The following is a 24,820-nucleotide window of genomic DNA, read 5'->3' as shown; positions in this document are numbered from 1 at the left end:
GTTTCATTCGGCAACATTTCATTCATGCAACCGCAACAAACTTGGAGGTACTGGATGAGAGTACGAAGTAAGGACTGGTGGAAGAGAGTTGTTTTAATGGGATTTGATGATGCCGAATAGAAAGAAAATTTCTGTCTGCGTCATGACGCAAAATGTGGCGAAAATTCCCACATGACGTTAACTAAGGTGTGTACGTGTCTAAAGCACTTCGATAATGCGACTAAAACAGGAATGCTCCACGTCTTAATTAGTGTGTATTTAGCCAGATTAAGGTCATCAATAATCTCTGTTTACATGGTAGTTTCTTAATCAGAGTATCGTCTTAATATCGGAATACAGTTGTCCGTGTAAACGTACTGAATGATCTGACTACCACAATCAATAAGATGACTTAATCCAACATCATTATACTGTATGAATAATTAACCTCATTTAAGTTGCCAGTTAAACGAACGGATTAAATGATTAATAATTGACTAACAATAACTGTTTTGTTCATTTGCTTTGTATTTTCTCACTCGGGTTTATTACAGCATATCTCATGCCTCCATATAAAGTTATGGCCGAATTTCAAGTGGGTGTGTTGGATCAAACTCAGGATTGAATGCCACCTCTGGTGACTTACAGTAGTGCACTTATTTTTGGATGACACCACGTTCAATAAACGAAGCAGAAATCAAGCAGCCATGGTGATTTGGTAATCTTTCTTTGGCTGAGCATCGGATGCAGTCCAACTTGGCGGAACATGAACACGTCTAAAGTCTGTTCATCGTTCAAACGCTTAATATTCAAGTAGTAAACAATTTGAGGAAGTGCTTGGTCATGAGTAGTAACTCAGACTGTTTGTGTTTATCGTCGAGATTCATGACTCCAATAGTCCATGATTGCTTCAGGTCCATTACGAGTTTGTTTTTCTGTCATCTTCCCCAGTCATGGACGCTAGGCAGTGCTCTTTATCTTCAGTTGAATATAGGTCTCTCAGGCTACAACACTCTGCCGGTCGTTTAAAAGATTACCTACTACAGTGGATATGTGGGTACACAATGTACGACTGTGCTTTTGATGTAAAACAACTGCGCAAGAGACGGATTAGCGGGCGGGAGAGAGGAGAGGAGAGGAGTGGAGTGGAGGGGAGGTGAGGGGAGAGGAGAAGGGGGAACTTGAGTGTCGTACGCAGTTGCACAATGTTCCATCTTCACGGCTCCATCAGTGCACGCGCAGTAAAGCTCACGCAACATCCACGCGTTTAGCGTTTCGGCTCGGTGCGCTCTCTCCAAAACAATTAGCTAGAGGATAGAAAATATCTTCTCGCAGCCTGGGTAAGTAAGTCCAGCTCGTTTTAGAAACCGACTTGGAAACGTATTATTTTTCCGAATCGCCTAGCTCCTCCGACTTTTTTTTTTTAGGACCTCGTTTCACTGTGCTCTAACTGCTCCGCAATTTGTTCATATTTTAGGCCGTGGTAAACCGTCAAACGCATTAAAATTAGTTTGGCTGTTTGGTTTCATCTATAAGAGCTTTTAGATTAGCACACTTTAGCTCCTGGAAGCTGAATAATTACAGGCGTCCCATCTGTGCCTTGCCTTAGGTAACTTAAATATTTTTGAAGACTCGAAAGCGTAGTATTTATTTATTTTATTATTATTATTATTATTATTATTATTATTTTTGCAACCTCGTCTGCATGACCTAATGCTAAAGGAAGCATCGTTATATATTCCAGTGTCGCTTATTTAGTCACTAACACGAGCAAGTGTATATATTAGTATACCTATATACCTAGTACTGAGCTGAGTAGATAGATACAGTAGCAGTCGGCTCTCGTGCACAAGTAGGCTACACTGCGTGCTCTTCTCCACTCCTCTCTGATGTGGCGGAAACGCCATTGTAACATTGCTGCTAATTAATTACCGCGCGTTTCTCTGGCCCTTCTTCTCTTCCTCGTCGTGTTGTGTTCTAGTTTAGTCTATTTTCGGAGCACCGGCTTATATCTAGGTCAGAGAAATAGTGCAGAAACGGCAGTGGACGGCTGGTTTTAAGTTCCTCAGATGAGTCGGTGGCAATCTCAGTCCCTTTTCATGAGCACTTCATGAAGAACTCAATTCACTGAGTGTGTGTGTGTGTGTGTGTGTGAGAGAGAGAGAGAGAGAGAGAAGCAGACGAGTCTTTCACCTTATCCATGTTGCTATTCTTAGCTATATACAGACTACTGCTATTTAAATTTAATGTACAATCATGTCAGCTTTCACCACTGTGCTGCATGGCAGAGTCATGGGGCCAAAAATTATGACTGTTGATATAACAGATATATTTTTGTCAAGGTATGTGTTCTGAGAAACTATTTCGGGACTGTTTTTTTTTTTTTTTTTTTTTTTTTTTTTTTTGTGACACTGCTTGTGAGGTAATATCTGAAATGTAGCACCTTGCCAAAGGCTGGTTGCACTTGACAAGAGAAGGACGCGAGTGTATCCTTCACGCAAATGAGAACTACTGAAATAGACCTGAAGTGAGAAAGAGAGATAAAGAGGACATAAAGGAGGGGATCACTTGCTGAATGAATGCGTGCTCCGGTGGAGTTCAGAATAGAAGAGAAAATTGGTTGAAAGGAAGTGGAAGGAAACATTTTATATATATATATATATATATATATATATATATATATATATATATATATATATATATATAAACATTAGCAAAGATGTCAATATCAGTACAACTATTATAGCCAGTGTCTTCTGTCTTGTCTGAAAAGGGCCGGTCTGGCTGCAGGGTTTCGGTCTAACCAAATAGCAGCCATATCTTATTCCACTTGTTTAATCAGTCGATCTTGGTCTTCGAATGAATATTAGTTGTGATTGCTATATGTCTGAAATGGCAGCCTGCCGTTTTTCAAATAGCATTGGTAACCCCTGTATTAGAGAAATGGGATGGTTTTTAGAAGAAGGCTTATGATCCTGCATGTAAATAGTGACATTTCTTCAGTCATTTAATGAGATGAGTCAGTTCATCATTCTTTAGGTTTCAGTTTGGAGTGTACAATGAGGGGAACTGTTTTTGCTATTAGGGAAAGTAATAAAATGGATAAGGAGAGAGAGGAAGCAGTTGGACTCAGAAGAGTTAGCAAGCCTGTGGCAAGACCTTCATAGGAACTAGGTAGAAATAAGATGAATGGTTGTGGTAAACTTTGAAAAGTAGGAATAGTTCCCAGTCAGGAAAAATAAGACCCTAAAATACCCTCTTTCACTTTGCTCTTGAACTGTGCTACTAATAGCTTCAGTGTATGTATGTACACACAAGCTCACTCTGCTCTGTGCTGTCTCTGCTTTCCTTGGGCCATTTTTCTTTTTATCATTCCTTTGGGATTGTTTTCTCTGGCACCAAATTCTAAATGGAGTATACTCTGAAACACTCTATAAATCAACCACCTTTGAATGTTTCAGCTATTAATCAGGTGCTGTTTTATTTATTGAAATACATGCGGTATTGATGTTATTCAGTGACTGTGCCTCAGAGTGATTTGAAATGTAGTGTCAACTTTATCGTTCAACACCTCTAATGCAGCTTTAGATTGCATGTCCCGGGTTGTACTAAATGTGTTCTTTCCCTCAGGCAATAGGCTGAGCTGTGAATTTTATGCTTCCCCTGTGGAAGTTAATGCACTGAGGTCATCATTCAGGATTGTTCTTAGAAATTAGCTCACACAGTGCAGTAAAGCACCTGCCTTTTTGAGAGCTCACAACAGTTTCAACTGACTTTTCTAGGAAATAGTCAGGAGGAATTTTAGCGATGGCTTGTTTACAGGAATAATATACAGGAATGTAATTTGATGAGATGCATTATATAATGCTGTGGATCTACTATGATTACAGCCACAGCTATTGGTGATAAAAATGTGCTATACCTTTATAGTAATGATAGTATTAATAATAATTCTGTTTTCTTTACCTCCCCATTCCTATAGGACAGGAATATAATGAAAGAAGGCAGCAGCGATTTGGAGATGTCAGATTTTTTTGTTCAACAAGCACTTATCTTCATACCTGGATCTGTCATCATCTTAATTTAATAGCTCAATAGCCCTGAATTCCTGAGCCAATTTGTTTCTATACTGAACGTCCAAATGGATAAAAAAAGGAAGAATGATTTACCTATGCCAGCACCAGAGAGAGGAAGAGTGTATGAGGGGACAGAGGGTAGAAAAAAAGTGAGAAAGACCAAATCAGATGAACTGGATTTCTTCTCTGAAGGAACTGATGGCTGCGATAACCAGCTGCAGGATTTAACAGTTAAAGAGGCTGACCATTCAGAAGGTAATATGAAAGCAAAGATTAGCCCTGGGGCAAAACGAACCAAGAAACCCCCAAAGAGCCTTGAGAACTTCATATGCCGACCTTCTGTTCGAGTGTTTCAGAGACCTGAACCTGTAAGGCAAAGTGTCTGCAAACGAAGAGATGGTATAAGTTCTAAAACTAGACGCTACAGTCAGTCATGTCATCCTGAACAGAAGAAATGTAACACTGACTCTTTGGTAACAAAAGACAATTCAGCTATGACAAATACTGATCCATCAGCACTTTCTCCGTCCTCTCTCATACCTTCTAGTATCATGTGTCCTGCTTCAGACTCCCCTACCACAAGGGCAGCTAAAAAGGTAGGAGCCAGTCATTTTATGCTGGGCATTATGTTTGTTTTATTAATGTCTGAAATAAACTGCTAAACTGCAGCAGGAAATATAATGCATTGAACATCACCATGAAAAATATGACACGAAAGGTTCTTGACTCTCTTGAGCATAACACCTACGTAGAAATGATACACTTGAGAGTTGCTTGAAAATGTGAAATTATTCTGTATAAGCTATGTTACAGATGCTTTATAACTTTGTAACTAACAGTTAATCTATTTTTACCTCACCTACTTTCTCTGCCTGTTGTAACTTGACACTGTTTCATTTTTCTTTCCCGCTCTGTGAACTCTCTTTCACTCTCCACCTTCCATGTCACATTTAGTCATTTTCTTTATCAGTATTTGATCAATTGATATAATCCTCTCCATCTTTATCTCTCTATCATATTCTTTTAATCTCTCTTTATGGTTCTCCCTTGTCTTGTGTCACAGACTGTGGTCGTGTATATTTTGTTCTCTTTCTGTATTTTACACTGAAAAGTAGTCATTTGGGGGATTTAGGAAGAAATCAAGAAATAGAAAAGAAAGGAAACTTGGATTTCAGGTACACACAAGAGTGGTTGTTTATAGTGGTCTTCTACTTATCATGCATTGTTTATTTTGACAGGTTCTCCCAAAACAAACTAAGAAGACAGATTTAAAGTCAGATATAACACTACAGGAAACCCCACAGTCATCCAACAAACTGTCAGTTTCTCACAAGTTAATGCTCAGTACTCACATAAAGCAAACCTACTCCTGCAAAAATCCTCCTGATTCAAATTCCACCTCTCAACAGGACTCCAGCCCACAAGAGTACATTAATGTTCTTAATGAGGACAAGACACAGCAAGGTCAAGCCAGTCCAAGCCCCAGTTATGGAAATCCAAGTGAAACCAGTTTACATACTGTGTCATCCAAGCTAACATCCTGTTTTCAAAGAAATGTCTCAAAATTCAATGAAAGTAATTCAGAAATGCCTTCAAGTTTGCATTTGAAAACAAAGAAGGGTGAGGGTTGTGCGGATGACCCCAACCATGCTGATGTCAGAGAAGTAACTGATGAAAAGAGTGAGCACCAAAATGGCTCCACACAAGAGCCAAGTCCTTCTACCAATGACCTGCCAGAACACCCCACCTCTTTCCAAGTAACTGATTCCCCATCCTCCAGTAAGTGCACTGACACCACATCAGACCTGTCACAGAATAGTAGAGGAAGCAAAGGACAGAACGAAAATAAAGACATAAATTGGGCTTCAGAAATAACCGTGAAGTCCCCCAGAAATCCTGTACCTGAGCATAAAAATTATGGCAGCACAAATGGATCGGCTAATGATGAGCACGGAAAGCAAGTCAAGCTTTGTACAAATCAAGAGCAAATTGGAGTACATTGTTTGACTGACCCTAACAGCTCTGTCAGTTCTACACCAAATCCTCAAGTATCTCCTGCCCCAGTTAAACCTCTGATGGATGACTTATCTTTAAACAGAAAGCAGGACAAAAAACTGTCAAAGAGACGACAGGTCAGAAGTCTTCGCAGCAATAGGATTGCAAACACAGCCAATGAGATAAACCATAGTCCTGTTGCCTGTAAAGTACTACACAGTGGTTCACAAACTCTATTCCATAGTTCTTCAGAATCACCTCAGTGTGAACAAAATCCAGTTGGGCAACCTACCAAATCAAAACCCTCTCAAAACGCAAAAAATCGCAATTCAGAAATGTCATCTTTAAATAACCCACCATCTAGGAAAAGGGGTAGACCAAAAACAAACAAATCAGTAGTACAGTTTCAGGCAAATAATTCTCAAGTTTCTGTTGTTAAGCCTCCAAACGATCAAAACCCAGAAGCCCTACAGCCGGAACTTGATTTGAAGCAGACAAGGCCTATGGTAAGAAAACGTGGGCGCCCCAAACAGTCTTTTTCTATACAAGCACAGGAAACTCAGCCAGAATTACTCTCTAAGAAACAGGACTCTGGAGACCTTCATATTACTTGCAAAGACAAAGCAAGAAACATTCAAAAGTGCAAGAAAAGCAAGAGAGGAATAATGAAGACAATCATTGGAACGATCAATAAGATGAAAGTGAAAGGGAAAGATCAGGTGCTCACACAGATTTTGTTGGGACAGAAGCAATGCGACAGTAAAGATATTTCTCACCAAGGCACAGAAAGCGATGTGTGCAGTCCAGATTCTACTGCAACACACTCTTTATCTTCCCTTGTATCATCTTTTGGAGGCAAACTTGGTTCTCAAATTAATGTTAGCAAAAGAGGAACTATCTATATGGGAAAGAGGAGAGGTCGCAAACCAAAATGTCTGACAACTTCCAATATTTCATCCCAGAAATCTCCACAGATGTGCCCAGACAACCCCCAGTTTCCCCCCAAGTCTACTTTTGTGCAGCCATCATTAGATACCCAGAGTATTCCTGTATCAGGCTCCTCTAGCACTCTTAAAAATATTGCCTCATCTTCATCATCTGGGAGGAGTTCGCAGATCAATTTTAATACCCCAAAAATCAAAGCAACTTCCTTTAAACAACTCAGTGAACATTCCCAGGCTCACTGTGAAGTCACTTTGACATGTAACAGTGGAGAAGGAATTAAAGATAACACCACATCAGACAGGGGCGAGAGAAATAACAGGCTGGATGAAGGTGTGGGATTTTGCTCAGCACCAGCCACAGGTTCTGTATTCACAATGTCTGGTGTTCCTGGGAGTAACTCCTTTCAGGGTAGACCGAAGGCTCTTTCCTCCTTGCCTTCAGAGCGCATTTTTTCTGCTCATTTGCCATTAGACTCTGGTAGGCCACAAGATTCCAGTCCTTCTTTGACATTCACAGACCAAGAGGCACATAAGTTTAAATGCCATAGGAAAGGCCATCACTGCCTTAGTCGAGAGAAGCTTAGAAGACATAAATATAAATGCAAGAAGAAGTATATGCAACTCAGGGCCAAATGCCAGGACCCAGAATTCCTTGCTGATATTGACGACTTAGTTGTCAGACTGAGCAAGATCCGTATTGTGCAGCGCATCGCCCGAACCAAGCTTGGTGATGATGGTAACACAACTGGAAGAAAGACTGTAACAGGCAAATGTCAATCCTATGATCTTCAGTGCCTACAAGAAAAAGTTCACCCCCCAGCCATGTTTCAAATTAACCTTAGTGGGTACTATTCGCCACATTCTGCCCTACCCTGTGAACCCCTTCATTATGTTAGAATGGCAAATATGAGAAGGAAACATGGTTGCTCCTCTGAGCCAAGCGAACAAATTGTTACACATTTCCCTGTGATGCACAAACTTGGATACCCATACCCAGGTGGTGGATTTATCCACCCATCCTATAAAGTACCATTCACAACCACCTCACTTGGTTTTGGACTCTGTCGAGGATACCCAACCAGTACAGCATTATATCCACTCCCTTTTCCACCATCATATCTGCACCACTATTCTAAGAACCCTATTATAAGCCCGTCTAAGTTCCACAAGAAGAGGGCCAAGTTCCCAAGGCAAGACTCTGCTGTTTGGGGACAGAACACATTTGGCGCATATCCTAGAATGACCCCGCACTCCTCCTGTGACTGCTTCAACACAGACAGTGGGCAAAAACAGAAACAGAAAGAGAAAGGCAGAGGAAGACAGGATAAACATGGCATGATGACAGAAAGGCAGCATGGAAATGATGCATGTCTTTGGCTTAATAAACTCACAAAAGACAATGAAAATTCAGGAAGCTGTTCATTTAACTCCCCTTCTCCCTCCTCAGTTTTCTCACAAATCCAACAGAAAGACAAAACCTTTAATTTTACACGTTTAAGTCCATCAAACTTGGGGCAGGGAAGAGAAGTAAGATGGTCAGAGCATCAGCCACCATGGGGTCTTGGCAACAAAACCCTAAACCAGCCCTCTGAATCACTTGAAATCAATTCAGTGGGCCATGAGAATAACACGAAAGCTCCAGAGACTAATGGGAACTCAACATCAGCTCAGCAGTTACATAGGAAAACTCAATCTTTCTTAAAACAGCCTACACTCATTAGCAGTACACCAAGTCAAAAAAGGGTCACAAAGTCAAGAAAGAGCGAAGGACTGACTGGGGTCTCGAATGTTCTAAAGGAACAAGCTAAGACATCTGTGCAAGAGTTGTCTTCTGGAGATAAGAGAACACCAGGTAAGAAGGTGTACAACTCTGATGTCATTATTATATAGTCTTATGGATTAAATGTATATCTTTGTTTTTGTGTTTATTGCACATTTTTAAAAGCAGGGAAGTACTTTCTGCAGTTAAACCCGAGCAGCTTGTATTATATTTGGGTGTCTTTCTGCTCATTTACCACCCACTGTTTAACTGGTGGCATAAGAAATGAGAGCAGACTGCTTTTTTCCTGTCTGTGTAGTTACTACTGCAGATTCTAGTTGGCAGGCAAAGTGCTTTCAGATGTGTAAGCTCTTACATATGTTTATGTGTTTATATAAGATACAGATATGCTATGATATGTGGTGTCCTGGCACTCATTTTTATTGCAAACTCTATCTACACCTACTGAGTGCAGCATTCAGTGTTGTTGTTCTTCAGTTATTTTGCAGTGATAGTACTGTGTAAATCCATGCAAAAGCAGGTGCTGGATTGTTGCGAATTCCTGCCGTCAAACTGTCTGCACACAGTAGCCTGTATTGAATTCGAAATCCTCCTCTGAAGCTGCTTTAATATTGGAAAGGTGCTTCAGTTCTTTTCAGAGTATTTTTATTTGTTGGAATCCTATTGTAATGTTATTAGTTATTTAATGAGTCCGTCTAAAACACCAAATGAATGGAAGTACAATTTAGCTCATTGTTGTTTAGTTAAACATATGGCAAGAAACAAACCTCAGCATGTGAGGAATAGATCTGAAAGCACTGGGTGGTGTATCATGTTTGTAGCATCCTCTGGGTATTTGTGAGGGGAAATACAGACTTGGCAGGTTTTAATATACGCTTATGTTGTACCTACACCAAACTAGCCATTTTATCAGGTACATCTACCATGTGCATGCACAGCTATCTGTCCCCATTTAAGGGACTCAACTAGGACTCAACCATAGGATATTATTTGGGCAATGGACCATTCTTAGTATAGTAGTTGGTAGTTGTACTGGTGGTGTGGGGTACTGGTACGAGTGTATTAAGCACTCATATCATTAATAAAACATTTGTACACTGAATTTGTACACTTACTGGACATTATATTAGACACGCCCACCTTGTTATTCCACTTTGTAGAAAAACCCCCTCTAAATTTATTCATGTCGGTTTTAATTAACCTTGCACTTCATCATTGTCCGTTTCTTACCACTGGACTGCTGTTGACTGGATATTTGTGTTTGGCCAACTGATTTCCACACTATAGTGACAAGAGGTGACACTGGGGTCAATGCTGTGCTGACAAAGGTCCACTACCTGACTGCACAGTGATGGTCCTGTTGTGGTCTCTTTCCACTGATGGATGGGGTACAGTGGAGCTGAGAAATTGTGCATAGAAACAGAGGGGTTACAGTGAGTAATTGTACACCTAAAAAGTGGTCTACTGTATCTGCTGACTGTACCTAATAACATGACAACTCATTGTACATTGACTTGTAGATGTAATATAGAAAAATGGAATATATAGGTGAGAGTAAAGTGAGAGAGAAATTGTAGGAGTGGTGCCAGTTTTTATATAGCCTGTCCTTCATGAGTGAATTAATGTAGGTGACTCATTTTTACTTTATGCGATACTCAGGGCAAGCACCACTGTGCAATGCATAACTTACATTCAGTAAGAAAAAAAGCAATTTTCTTACTGAGCTCAAAATATGGACAAACAATACAGATTAATTTGAATACAGTTTCCCCTAAAAAAAATTGTATGTAATCTTTTGTAGTCCCAAAACACTGGTTTCAGAATTAATATTTTATGAAGCCTCTGCTGGAGAGAATAACAGCAGTGAGACTCTGCCATTAATGACTAAAAAGCTTGAACTCCTTCATATACGTTCTGTAGGTTTGTGCAAAAGATTGATTTGGTGTGCTTATAAGAGTTTCTGTGTTGATTTGGATCTAGGTTTGTAGCCATTATCTTGTTGAAATATCCATCTATAGCCAAGACTTAACCTTCTGGTTGAAGTAGCAATGTATGCTTATGTGTCCTGTTCCTGAGAAGTTTACAGTTATTTCAAAAACGTGTGGCCCAGGTTGTGTTTATATATTTTTAGTTCACGTACCTGATTGCATTGCATAAGATCATAAATTTGCATGCAGTAGCTCCAAATAAATGTGCAGGCTATTAAATATAAATTTAGTAAATATTCACGCTCGGTTTAATCTTTCATTTTACAGGATTTGTTTCTCAAAAGATATTACATTAATGCTACTTAATGACTTTAATGAAGAAAGATGTTATTTGAATGTCAGTGACTTTAATTGGCTGTATCTTCTTTGTTGCTCTCTCCTCTCAACAAACTCATCCTCTGTTATTGGTCCTCACAAATGATTGCAGAGGGTTTGGGGTAAGAGACTGTGGCAGAATCCACTTGGTTGCAGTCTTTGCCAAAGGGGAAAGTATGTGCAAATAAAGGGTACTCGTGAGCACTTTGTGAAGCCTAAAACGAGAAATGGGACACTCTATGGCCTTGTGGACCTAGCAGCATACATACATGGGGACTGCAAATGCACTAGATGGGACAGAGCCAAAGGGATTTTGAGTGTGTACCCTAGGGAAATAGGAAATGGACTTATTTATTTCCCCAAGAGTTCCAATAATTCTGAATTTGACTGTATTTGGTTAACTCCACCTTTTAGATCTGGTGGAAGCACACTTGATTATTTATTTTAGTGACTTTGTATGTCATCTGAGTTACTCTGGGGTAGTACTCTGAGTTATCTTCATTTAATTGAGTTACGTATCAGCTAGTCAGAATGTTTTATTGGACAGAAATGAGCTTGGGGTTATTTGCAGTCAACTCTATTCATGCACATAACCATTCTCACATTCATTTATCTGTAGACTTAGGCTGACAGAGACGTAACAAGTTTTTCTGAACCACTGGGAGCTGTGCTATACACTTCATCATTATGAATTATGTGCTTACTCTGTTATCTGCCTGCCAAGGAATGTCCATTTAGAGTCCTGCTATAGAGCTCCTGTCTGCCAGTGGCCAATATACATCATTCTGTTTGACTTGGAAAGGTAGAAAGAGAAAAGTGCAGACATTCAGCAGTGGTAAGGAAATGTGGTTATGTGGGTGGGGGTTAGCCTGGAAATCTCCAAGTGAACTTTTACAAATGGCTGTGAGGGAAGAGCGAAGGAAGAGAGAGCTGTTTTCGTCAAAGCCAAAGAGTATATTTGGCGAGAGTACATCTTCTAACTAGCTTCATATGTGCCTTAGCACTTCCCCACCCTGACATCTTTGGTCAGACCTCTTTCTCTTTATCTCATTCCTTGTTCCTTACTTAACCTGCATGCTTGTTTGTTCAGTCTAAAAATATACCTTTGCTATGATACCTTGGCTGTTGATGTATTTACACTCACATGTTGATGGGACAGAGGTAGATTTAAAGTGATCTTGGCCTGGCTTTTATCCAGCCTAAGAATAGCTCATCCATAGATGTACAAAGAAACAACACACAAGTCATATTACAGCACCATGACCAGTTTGTTTTCCCTCACTATCTCATCCGTTGTTTGTCTGTTTCTGTCTCTTTTTCTTTCTTTCTTTCTTTGTTTCTTTCTTTCTTTCTTTGAGAAGGTTGTCCTTCTGTTTTCTTGGAATGCTCTTAAACAGAACTGAAATATAAAGTTACTCCCCACTATATTCCCTGATGTATGATTGTTTTGTGCCGTAAAAAGAGGTATTTGATGGCTGTTTCAGAGCACACCCCATCCTGATTTCACAATCCTTGTCCTGCAGACCCAGTCTTTGTTGTGGAATGCACATCAGTGCAGTCTGTGAAATTGATTATGGTTGATCTAACCAGTAGCAGTGATTAGCTGGAGTGCTTTAAATGCTAGTTCACGTTTTATAAGTTAAAGTGTATAAAGTGTATATCTCTGGTAACTATAACTTCAAATGTTACTTTAAGAATGGACATTGTTGGTGACTAGCATTGAAACCTCTCAATTTGTTTTTTTGAACTGGAATTTTTCAGCACTGAGTTCACTTTTTCCGTTTTTTCTACGCAAACATGCAGCTTGGCTTAATGGTACTTTTTTTGTCCAAAATGCAGGACAACTTCCAAAACACCCCAAACAGGTCTTAGAATATGCTCACTATATTGAAATACCAGCTCTAGTTCTCACAAATATAGTTTGTCACTTAGAGCCCTGCGACCTAAGAAACAAACTTGCAGTATATATAGCACTTCTTAATGTAAATGTGTTTGTAAAATTTGGTAGTTAATTATGCAGTTTAGCAAGTATAAAAACAGTCATGTCATGCAATAACATGATGTGTTTGAAGTGTTTTTAGATCAAGATCTCAAGATTCTTTATTTTCAGGCAACCATGTTGGTAGAATTTGGTTTCAGTACAGCGCTGAGTGTGCAAATCCAGGATTAAATGATAAACATTACAGTGCAAAATACACAACAAGTGCAAAAAAGTGACAAATGCAAAAAGGGATGCTAAATTACGGTAAGGACTGTGAACATTAAACAAATCAAATACATTAGTGTTATATATTATTGTATAAAGTTTAAGAGAGATGTGGTGGTGTAACATTACAGTCATATTTGAAAAGAGTGCAAATAGTAAATGGTGCAGGCCAAAGAGCATCAGAACACAATAGTGTTGAGACAGTTGAGATTTCCAGTGGCTAAAGGAAAGAGACTTTTTTCTAAAGCAGCATGTTTTGGTAAGTCTGAAACTGTATTGTTTGCCAGAGGGAACTGGTTGAAATATGATATATGCTCTGTGGGAATGGTCACTTTTGATTTTTTTACAGCTCTTTTCATGGTATGCTTGATATACAGAGAGTGAACAAAAGGCAGAAGGTGAGAGCTTGTAGATGGTAGATGGAAATGATGAGGATAAGGTGGCAAGATGTGTTGTAGGATTATGAATGTTTATACTGTATAAACCAAGACTTTGTGAAGAGTTGTTGGATATTCTTTGTTACTTAATTGTAATATCTAGTTGATACTTAGATATGTAGAGACATTCACTGAGTTTAACAGAGGTTTTTGCTGCCTGTTTAACAGGTATCGACCAGGCTGGTGGTTTCCCTAAAAAGCATCAGTGCAGTGATTCTTCATCATCCAGAGAACCAGAAAAGATACCAAGGGAACCACAGAGGTTTAAAACCAAAAGGAGGCCTCTGATTAAGAATAAGTCTAAACATGTTCGCCAAACCTCACCTCTTTTAAGGGAAGAGCATTCACACCCAGCAGCCAGAAACACTCCTTCTACAAGTGCTAAAGTACAACAACATCTCAATTCACCAAAACATCACAATTCTGAGGGACTGGAGGTCACAGATGGCAACGGAGTAAAGAGAAGAGGACCAGGACGACCAAGGAAGAGTCCCAAACTGTCTTCTCCACCATCTTTACTTTCTGTTCCTGAGCTGTCCTCATCCTTGACTATGGAAGAGGCAGGAGATGAAGACAAAGATAACAGTGACACAGTGTTGGAAGTCATTGAGCTTGTCATTCACGGAGAGCAGAGAAGTGGGAAAAAAAGAAAAATTGCTGAAAGTGTGGGAGATGGAGATCAGAATCAGAATGAAGAAAAAGATGTGACTGAGACATCTTCCACGCATTTCCATATGTGCTCAACACCCATTGGTCCATCACCTAGCCAGGTTGAAGACAGCCAACCGGAGCAGGCCACTGCCTCACTACCCAATAAGAAGTATTTATGGGCAGGGCTTTATTCAGATGTTTATAAAACCGAAGAGTAAGTTCCCACACACCAGGCACATCACATGTACACTCACCAGACACTTTATTAGGAACACTTGCACAGCTGCTCATTCATGCATTCATCCAAACAGTTATCATGTGGCAGCAGTGTAATGCACAGAACCATGCAGATACAGGTCAAGACTCAAAGAACCACTCTTTATGAAGTTGGAAAAGTTCCTTGTTCCATTTGTCAGTTGTCCAGTATCAGTGAGCCCATGCCCACTGTAGCCTCACATACCTGTTCTTGGCTGACAGAAGTGGAACCCGATGTGATCTTCTACTCTTGTAGTCCATCTGCCTCAAGCTTCAGCATGTTGTCCATTCTGGGATGCTTTTCTGCTCACCCCAGTTGTATAGAGTGGTTATTTGAATTAGCTGTACACTTCTTCTCAGCATGAACCAGGCTGTCCATTCTCCTTTGACCACTTTTATCAACAAGGCATTACCACAGAACTGCCACAGCAAGTCACTGGAAGGTTTTTGTTGTTCACATCATTCTGTGTAATCTCTAGAAACTGTTGTGAACTGATGCATGAAAAACTCTCAGGAGATCATCGGTTTCTGAAATACTCAAACCACAAAAACACCCATGCCACTGTGAAAGTCACTGAGATAGAATTTTTTCTACATTCTGCAGTCCCTCCAAGGTTTCATGATTTTGTAACAGTAGAAATTGTAGAAAACACAACACAAAAAAATCAAGCAAACACCGCAATATTCAGAGGAGCTTGCAATTTTTCAAAATTACCACAGATTTTCTGCAGATTTGGGCCAAGATGCACAGTGTGACGTCATAACAATGTGCATTCAGCCAAAACCGTCTACGATTCATGTGCGTGGAACATGAGTACAGCTAAAAGGTCTCATTTACCAACAAATTTCACTGCGAAAGGCCGTGCAAAACAATTTTGTGCAATTGCAATTCCACCAATTGAAGTAGTAGCACAAAAAACTTTGCAAGTTGCATCGCAAATCTTTGGGAAAAGCCACAGCAAAATCACTAAAAAAAACTCCACGAAATCCTGATTCTGACGTTTGATGTGAACATTAACTGAAGCTCATGTCCTACATCTGCATGATTGTATGCATTGCACTGCTCCCACATGATTAGGCGATCCTAATAAAGTGGCCAGTGAGTGTACATAAACATATAGGATTTAACACTTGAATCTCTCATCATATTAAAGAGAATTGTTTATTAAGTACTATGAGTTATTCAGTCTGGACCCACTAGCAGGTCCTGGGTGTTTGTGGAGTTAAATGACATTTAAAGTGTATACTATTACATCTGATTTTGAGATAAGATTGGTTATGATCATTATCAGTAAGAAGTTTAAATGTTGTATTTTTCTCGCTTTCTCAGCATTCCTGATCAGCCTCATCAGCTAAACTTAGAGGATCTAGAGTACAATCCAGAGGAGCATGAATATGGCCTCCTTCCTGCACCTCTACATGTGGGTGAGTTTCAGTGTGTGTTTTCAGTTATTGCCGTATCAGGGTCATACAGAACCACTAATCACGGGTTCTGTAGAAATAGTTTAAGATTAAGAGAAGATTATGGGTTTCAGATAAAAATTTAATCATAGGGAAGGAATTGAAAATGAAGTTGTTGTTTTTTTTTTTTTACATTTATTGGACCTTAATCATATGTATAAATCTTTAATCCAGTGTTCTGCTCCTGTGTGTTTGCCTGTGTGTATCTGTGACAGGAAAGTACCTAAGAGTGAAACGGATCAACTTTCAGTTGCCCTATGACATCCACCGGCAATGTGCACGCAACGAGGTGCTTTTAATTTCTGCAAAAAATAAAAACCGTTTCCAGGAAGTCGACTCTTGTTGTACGGCATTCATGATGTGTACATTTTCCCCCCTCTGCAGCTATTTGAAAAACCTGTTACTCTACCACAGGCAGCACCGTCAAGTAAGTGCATGTGTGTGTGTGTGTGTGTGTGTGTGTGTAAGAAGTCTAAAATAATTGAGTAATATTGAGGACAAAGACACTGTTGTTCTGTGGCTTTAACACAACAGTAAATCCGTGTTCTCTGTCATTATGACCGCTTGATTACTCCTAATGTGTGTATTTATGTATATTACCCTATCACAAGTGTGTTCTGGAGCATTGTATTTTTAGAGTAGCAGGTTTTATGTAGACTTTTTTAGAATTAATGGCCCTGACTCTGATTTCAGACAGTACCTGTAACCCCCCAAACAGCAGTGTGCCTCAGTCCTGCTCTGACGATTGCCTCAACACAACGTAAGAACATACATACACTTTCACGTAATGTTTCAGGTTTGCATAGACTCAGATTTCAGGTCTTCCTTATCCACAGGTATTAGGAAATGTGAAAAATAAACACGTAGTGGTGCACTGAAAAACAGGGCGCTTTTTTTCATTCCTGAATGAAGGGAGCGAAGGAAGTCAGCAGGGCTTTGTTTTTCTTCTGACTGGAACAGGGCCTGCAATATATTCCCACAGAGGAACCCACTGACTGTGCCAGATATTGTTGATACTTTGTTCGCGTTCATATGTTTGACTACATTTGAAGATGTAAAAAGATGTTTACTTACTGGAGGGTAGTTAATGAAGTCAGTGCTTTCATACTTTAGTTTTAAATCTAATGCGTTTTACTACTACATAATCTGAAACAAAGCATAATGTTTAGGCTCACCGATGACGAGACTCAGTTCTGTGATACGGGCTGTCACACACATGTGTACGAGGAACACCATCAGTGCCATCATCACCTCAAACAACAGGTAACACAAAACATTGTACACACTGTATTGGTGAATGACTATACAGTATATGCAACGTCAGAATTTTTTTTCTACTTTTTTTTTTTCCCCCCCATTTACAGGAGGAAAACAGTGACAATGAGAACTTCCCCTCAACCTTATCTAGTGAGGAGAGGTACCGGAAAAATGTTTATACCGATTGAGATTTATTGTCTTCATAGTTCACAAGTGTTTCCACAGTGTGATCTCATGTGTAACAAAGCATTTTCTAGAGCAGAGGACTCAAGAAAAGTTTCGAGTCCAAGACCACTAAATGCCACCATCAAACGTGTAATTTGGTTACACATCTGTAATAAATGTACGACAACATCACAGTAATTGTGGAGTGGCACAGTATACAGTGTGCACAGTTAGGAAAGCCCCATTCAGTATCCGTTGTACAGTATATGTATAAAACCCCAAAGACTATTGTTAGCTAGCTGTACTGTAGCTTGAGAATATCTCATTTTTTTTCTCCAATCACAACTAAGTTAACCAGATATATACAGGGAAAATTCATGCATAGTCATTGCAAATGTTCTTCTTTTATTTTTTTCCTGGAGCAAGCTGATATCTCTATTACAGTATAAAACAGAACAAAGATAGAAATGTAATGTATAGACAATTTTTTTAGATCACTTGGGGACCTGGGGTGTTCTTGTGAGATTACAAAGCACTTTTTGCTTAATAAATTAAAAGCAAACTAAATGAAGTGCTATGATAAAACAAGTAAATTAATTATGGGTTAATAAAAGTTTTATGATAAAAGTCCCTCTCTCTCTCTCTCTCTCTCTGTCTCTCTCTCTCTGTGTATTGTCATTTCAGGAGTTTTGTAATGAAACATGGTGTCTTCCTGGTGAGAAACTACGAGAAGATGAAGGCAAGACAGGCGTTTCTTCTGAGAGAGGGCGCAAGAGAGCAAGAGAAAGAAAAGGACGAGGACAAAGCAAGGAGCCAGATTGAGGGTAGAGACCTTGGAGAGGATCCAACCATCAAGTCAGGTCTAGGAGTGTGTGTAGTTGTTGGCGACATGTGCATGTGTGTATGTATTTGTTATTTATTTAGCTTGCATCATATTCATAATGCTGTAAAGCATTTTCTGTATTACAGTAAGCGAGGAGTCTCAGTTGCCCACTTGCTATTTAATAAATTGTAGGTTTATCAGGACTGAAAAATACAGTAATACATTGTTTGTTTTCTTGTCCTCTCATTTGGTCACTCATAGTAGTCACCGCATCTGAATACAAATGTGATTGCACGGTGTGATTACATACTTTCCCTCCCCTCACAGCAACCATCTGCCTTCTTGTGTGTCAATCATCTGTCTTTTGCATGTTGTAGGTCATAGCATTGGATGTCGTCCCTGAAGAAACTTTCCAAATAGGAAAAAAAAATGTAGTCTCTTTAGTTCATGTCTGTTTCAACATACAATCAGAAATATTTAAAGATGGAAGACTTGCATGTTCAATCAGTTTTAGTGGAGTGTATTTTGCATATAGATCTTTTTTTTTCAAACTGTGTGTGTTGTTCTACATGTCGCAGACAGGTGCCCGACTGAGCAGAGGTCATCTTCTGAAGAAGGGGAGCATGTAACATTCCAAAGCAGAAATCTCTCAAACACACTCCAAGAAATCTGGGACAGGATTGTTAGTTGCAAGGGTATGTTTACTGACTGAAATGAGTTCAGCATTTGGATAATTATAATGACGATGGTTGAAAGAAAAAGCAAAGATGCAACTAATTTTTTTTACTTCTACCTTGTTTCTCTCTATCTCTGTCTCTTTCTCTAACATGCTGTCGCTCTCTTTTTGTTTCTATCTCTCACTCTCTTTCTCTCTGTTTCCCTGTTTCTCTGTCCTTCAGGATCGTCTGGACAAACCCTTAGTGATCCTCTGCTAAACCTGTGCTCTAGAAAAAGGTGTGTTTGTGTAACAAAAAACATACTGTTTTTTACAAACCAGTAGATAGAGAAGTTTGGACCTTTGTTGGCATGAAAACATCTGTGTGTGTGTGTGTGTGTGTGTGTGTTTATACTTTAGGTCCTATTCTGCTCTGGTGGACCTCAACATGGTCCAAAAGCAGCTCCAGTCAGGACACTATGAGAGCCTGGCAGCCTTCCACTCGGACATGCTGACTGTGTTCCACTGCGCAGAGGTCAGTGTGTCCTGTGCATTTGTCCTCCTGCATTTATCCTCTAAACAGAAATGTGCTATTTTAGTGTCGTAAGAGCTCACTGACTCTTTCAGAGTTGCCTCTTGAGTTGTGGGTGCTGATAGTTTTGTAATTCTCAGAAACATATTTCTCTCTCTCTCTCTCTCTCTCTCTCTCTCTCTCTCTCTCTCTCTATCTCTCTGGCTTTTGTAACAGAAGAAATAAATTCAGATTTCAGCATCAGGCTTATATAAGTGGTGTGTGATGATATACCAGATACCAGATATACCATGCTGTAATAAAAGTTGAAATAGCCGCTGTATATTTTTATATTAGAGATGCGCCGATGAAAAGGCAATTTTTCACGCTATATGCCATCGGCCGATAGTTTAAAAACATCCGATGATCAGGGCCGTTTATATCCTGTGAATCAAAAGAGGGCAGAAGAACACATCGATTTCGTGCTGTGTGTAAAGAAGATGTCTCTTGTGTGGAATGACGACAAAATTGCATCTCTGTAAGCACTGCACTACTAAAATTTTACACCGGAAGTGAGCAGGAGTGAAGCGGGAGTTTCGGCGTCGAGTCTATTTATTTTTTTCATGCTGGTCACGCTGAATTAAAGGGCCAGTGCACCATTGAAAGATTTAAATGAAGATGAACTGACAAAAAATATATATATTGCACAGACAAATATATTTGTAGAGTAGTATATTTCATATTAAGTTAATGTTAATATGAGTTAATATCATCAAAAAAAAGTTTATATATTAGGCCTATTTATTACCAGTTTGACGTTCAGTGATGAAGTAGAAATGCTTTTGTTTGTGGTGAGTGAATGTGAGACTATCAGGAGGTTTTATTAGAATTTAGTCAATGTTAATATTAATTAATAACATTCAATAAGTTAAGAAATCTTACTTTAATCTTCAGAATGTAGTTCATGTGTTAATGTTAATTTTAGTAAAGTGTTTTCTGTTTATGAGACCAGTTACTGTGAAACAACTTGCTGAAATGGAGGGAATAAAGTTTTTATTTGCATTTTTTCAGAATTGTGGAATTAATTATTATTAATTTAAAAGAAGGCATAAAAGACAGAACTATCGGTATTGGTTAACGGTATCAGCCAATATCACTCTGAATTGTATCGGCTGAGAAATTTAGTGTCGGTGCATCTTTAATATATATATAACACGCACACACACACACACACACACACATATATATATATATAAATTGATAAAAGTATTGTGCCAATTATTGTAATACTCAGGCTGCTACTGCAGGATTATGTGCTATTTAATGGTATTTACTGAGCCAAATAATGTTATCCTGCTTACAACATGCAGCCTCCTTACATTCAAACATATGAAAATAAATAGAGATGCTAGCCAAACACCTTTTTTTTTGTGTAATCCAAGAAGCGAATTATAGCCAAAAAGTTGGCCAGTTGACTTGCTGACTTTTTCTTAAAGGCCACATTAAAAGAGGATAATGCCCATAGCTACATAAAGTCATGCTCTCCCTGCGAATTCTTATACTCATTCATTTCCTTTAGTTTGTATTAATGCACAGAGATGGGCGGGTGTCCAATCAAGCTTTGTGCGCGCTGCTCCCAGGATAGGCTCTGGGTGTACAGTTATTGCATAGTTCAATAATCATGGTTCATAGTTTCCGAACAAGTCCCACCACTTCTTGTTTTATGTGTCTGTTTCCCAGGGACAGTGTCTATTAATGAACAGATGTTGAAAGGCACCCTAAAATTCCATGCCTTAACGTTGACGTACAGGTTAACACTCATAAAACATAATGAATATGACAACATACTATACATAGACAGAACACGTATAAAATAAAACAGCATTACAGTCAATGATAATAGAAATGCACATACAGCAGTGTACACATACAAAGATTTCATGAAGCAACACAAGATATTTCCATTAGCTTAAAGCAACCCAAGTATGACTGTATTCTTGCAACTCACTTTTCCCTGTAGGAGAGACCCAATACCTGAATGCTCCCTCCCTTCTACCTTTTCCTGCTATCAAAAGCCACATTGTTTTAAACCAAGCATTTCATAATGTATATAATCACTATCATAGCATCTCTTCAAGAAACAGTGTTTGAATTCAAGAAAGTAGATGGCTCTTGATCTTATCTTGTATTATCAGAAATACTACGGCTCTGAGTCTGCAGTCGGGCGTGATGTGAGTCAGCTGAGGGCCATATACCACAGAGCTCACCAGGAAGCTTCAGCCCACATCAGCAACTTCCTGTAAGGGATAAGAAGCCACGCCCACACACATACCTTCCAGGGCATATTGTGGTTGTGGTTGTGACCATGGTAACACACAGGCATGATGGTTCTTCAAGAACAGGCAGACGATGCCCTCCAATACCAAAGACCTGTTGTGTGGTGCGCTTACACAGGCACTGAGCGTTAAACAGGTAAGAGCCACAAATTTAAAGAAATGTACACTGTATAGTACAGTAATATTGCCTCGATTTGTGAGTGATACAAATTATGATTACTGCATGTGTAAGGAAAATTTTAGTCAAGGTTTGCTTGTACTTGGGTAGGATATTTAGTGTGATATATGAAGCATGAAGTAATCTGCTGTGGTGCAAACGATACAACAGTACAAAGGACACTTCATGGATCAGAGACTTTTATTCTCCCTGTTAGAGGCTCACAGTAGAACCATTACTCAAGCTTTCTTTACGTCCTTCATACTTGAGCTCTTCAGTTTCAGCAGTATGCGTTGTGACAGCAATGTGTATAAGTATTTTATTACTGTTTAATAAGACATTGTGTGATTATAGCTCTCTCTTTTGTTTTATGAACAGAGCCCTGCTGGATGGGATGCTTGCTGAGAAAAAGATTAAGATTCAGAGATTCATATTTATTCAAAAAGGGTGGACATTTCACAGAGGAGAAAAAAAACACTTCTTCATTCCATTTTTCTTTCACTTTTATATCCTGTCAGTTGCCTTGTTCAGATACGTCTTCAGTATAAAATAAAATAAAATAAAAAGCATGGGGTGCATGAAGCTATGGGAACGGGAAATGCTGAGGTAGTTAGTTCAACTTTGGCCAAGGACATAAACAATCATACTAAATATATTTTCAAAATGTATATAATTTTAAGTTTATTATTTATAATGTGTTTTTCTTTACATTTGTATATACATCATTTGCCTTGCCAATGACTGCACATAGTACCAGTGAAATAATTTAATGTGAGATGTGCCTAGTAATAAGCAATAATTGGAAAGCAATAAGCTACTTTTTTTCATTGTCACTATACTACTTTTTAAACTCCTTTTATGCTGCCCTCTAAATTTACACACCAGCCTGAGAGGTGGTTTCCTAATTACATCAAACTTAAATGAGGCTTATTTCTTTAGTAGGGAGAAATAAAGTATGCTTTGGGAGGGGTTGGGACCCTTTCACTGTAAGAGCCAAAAAAACAAAAAACAAAGAAGCGTACAGTCCCACACTAAGCATACCGTTTCTAATGCACTCCCAAGAAAACAGTTCCCTTTTTTGTACAGTCTCCACAGTACTGGCAAAGCAAAAGTATTTCTATTTCCAGCTTTCTTTATCCATGCTAGCATTTATTGCTGGCTGGTTTCCAGTTTCCACCCGGGCCTGGTGCAAGCTTATTTCCCAGAATCATTGCTTCTCAAAATGTGTCTTTACATTTGATATTTTCAGTGAGGCATTTCAGTCATTACAAAAAAGACACAGTCCCTGAGTTCTCACCAGATGCACCAACTGTTTACTTTGCTAGCTGTGCTTTGTTTGAAAAATGTTAAATGTGTCCCATTAAATGAAGCTCTTAACAAATGTAGGCAACTCCGATGTGAAAGCCTTAAAATACATGAAAATGGTATAGTATTTGAGTTTAATTATGTATTTTAATGAAAGAGGAGGGGAGGTTGAAAGGGAGTGAGAGAAATAATGCACAGCTCATCAGCTTCCATAACTAAATGAAAATCTTTCTCAGATGTACAAATGCATCATTTATTTGTGCGCTTCCAGTCTGTGTTGTACAACAATGTAAATCTATACTCAAAAAGTAAAACAGTTGCTACTAGGGTCCAATTCTGTAGAATAAACTAGCCCAGAATCAAGTTTATGACATGGAATTTGGTTCCTGCACAAGTGGCCCATTATGACTTCCAACTCAAAACAATAGAGAGTGTCATAAATGTGTGGCGGCCTGGGGGGGGGTAAAACCCCAGTAGGATGTCATTAACTGAATTCTGGAAAACTGCCAGTTGAGTTTTGGCTAAACTCTTTTTCAACATTTTTCTGCCTATAACATACGGAAACTTTAAGAAGCCATAAACATATTTAACCAAAACAGTTTAAGCTAAATTGTTACACTACTGGTCAAACGTTTGGTCCCTTGTCTTAAATGTTTCTCATGATCTGAAGGTGTATGATTAAAAGTCAGTGTTGTAGACAAAAATATCATTGTGCCAACATATTCATTTATTTTTATTAACAAAAAAATTTTTATTTTTTTAAGGGATGACTTGCAGCGAAATATTCCAAAAAGCAGCCAACAACTGTCCAGCATAGGTGGGAACTCCTTTAATACTGCTTAAAAAGCATATTAGTGGGATTCCTCAAGAAATTGGTTGAGAAAATGCCAAGAATACATTTCTGGAAATTCTAGGCAAATAGTGAGTCAACTTTGAAGATGCTAAAATACAAAATTATCTTGATTTATTTTGGATTGTTTTATCACAACATAATTCCCATAGTTCCATTTGTCTTATTCCAGAGTTTTGATGACTTTATTATTATTGTAAAATGGGGGGGGGGGGGGGGGGGGGGGTGTAAAAATAAAGAATGAATTTTTCTAAACTTTTGACCGGTAGTGTATTTACTTCTGTCTTTCTGCAAGATGTAGGATACCAGTTTAACAAATGCAGTTAGTCTGCCTAAAGATGTCTAAAAGCTTGCTTGTTACATGTTATTTCCTCACATGTTGAATGTCAGGCTTTGATCAATTTGTTAGAGAGCTATGTGCCATAATGAAATGGACATAAACATAATCAATTCAGTTTTCCCAGGCGACCACACATAATGGCTCAAGAGTCCTAGGTTCCCTACTCCTTATCTATTATGTAGTGGCCACTCAGGAGCTTTTGGTTGAACTGTTTAGGGTTTGTGTTTGGTCTTAATAAATGCCTCATTTATTTCTGTGTCCTGTGTGTCTCTGACTGATTCCACCCACCCTACTACACCAGTCCGTGTGAAGCTCCAGCCCAGTCCTCACCACA

At 39.0% G+C, this 24,820-nt stretch overlaps 1 protein-coding gene across 10 annotated transcripts; it reads left to right on the top strand.

Moving 5' to 3' along the window:
• Window positions 1-1,133: 1,133 nt before the first annotated feature.
• LOC108267029 (histone-lysine N-methyltransferase ASH1L) lies at window positions 1,134-24,742 on the top strand. Of its 10 annotated transcripts, none has more exons than XM_017470926.3 (16): window positions 1,136-1,319; window positions 3,962-4,651; window positions 5,294-8,846; window positions 13,889-14,585; window positions 15,957-16,051; window positions 16,303-16,376; window positions 16,472-16,514; window positions 16,781-16,847; window positions 17,257-17,350; window positions 17,452-17,504; window positions 18,194-18,333; window positions 18,911-19,027; window positions 19,232-19,286; window positions 19,408-19,522; window positions 21,694-21,970; window positions 22,370-24,742. In XM_017470926.3, the coding sequence occupies exons 2-15, from the start codon at window positions 4,121-4,123 to the stop codon at window positions 21,799-21,801; spliced, it is 5,742 nt and encodes a 1,913-aa protein (XP_017326415.2). In that variant the 5' UTR covers window positions 1,136-1,319; window positions 3,962-4,120; the 3' UTR covers window positions 21,802-21,970; window positions 22,370-24,742. The 10 variants fall into 10 exon arrangements, with proteins under 10 accessions (XP_017326424.2, XP_017326431.2, XP_053537061.1 ...); XM_017470918.2 differs by having other exon boundaries at window positions 1,137-1,319; window positions 18,194-18,369; XM_017470935.3 differs by lacking the exons at window positions 21,694-21,970; window positions 22,370-24,742 and having other exon boundaries at window positions 1,134-1,319; window positions 18,194-18,410; window positions 19,408-19,492.
• Window positions 24,743-24,820: the final 78 nt, after the last annotated feature.

Source organism: Ictalurus punctatus, chromosome 1 (genome assembly GCF_001660625.3).
Source record: "Ictalurus punctatus breed USDA103 chromosome 1, Coco_2.0, whole genome shotgun sequence".
Classification (NCBI taxonomy): Eukaryota; Metazoa; Chordata; class Actinopteri; order Siluriformes; family Ictaluridae; genus Ictalurus; species Ictalurus punctatus.
Note: the sequence above shows the minus strand (reverse complement) of the source record. Positions and strands in the feature narration are given on the sequence as shown.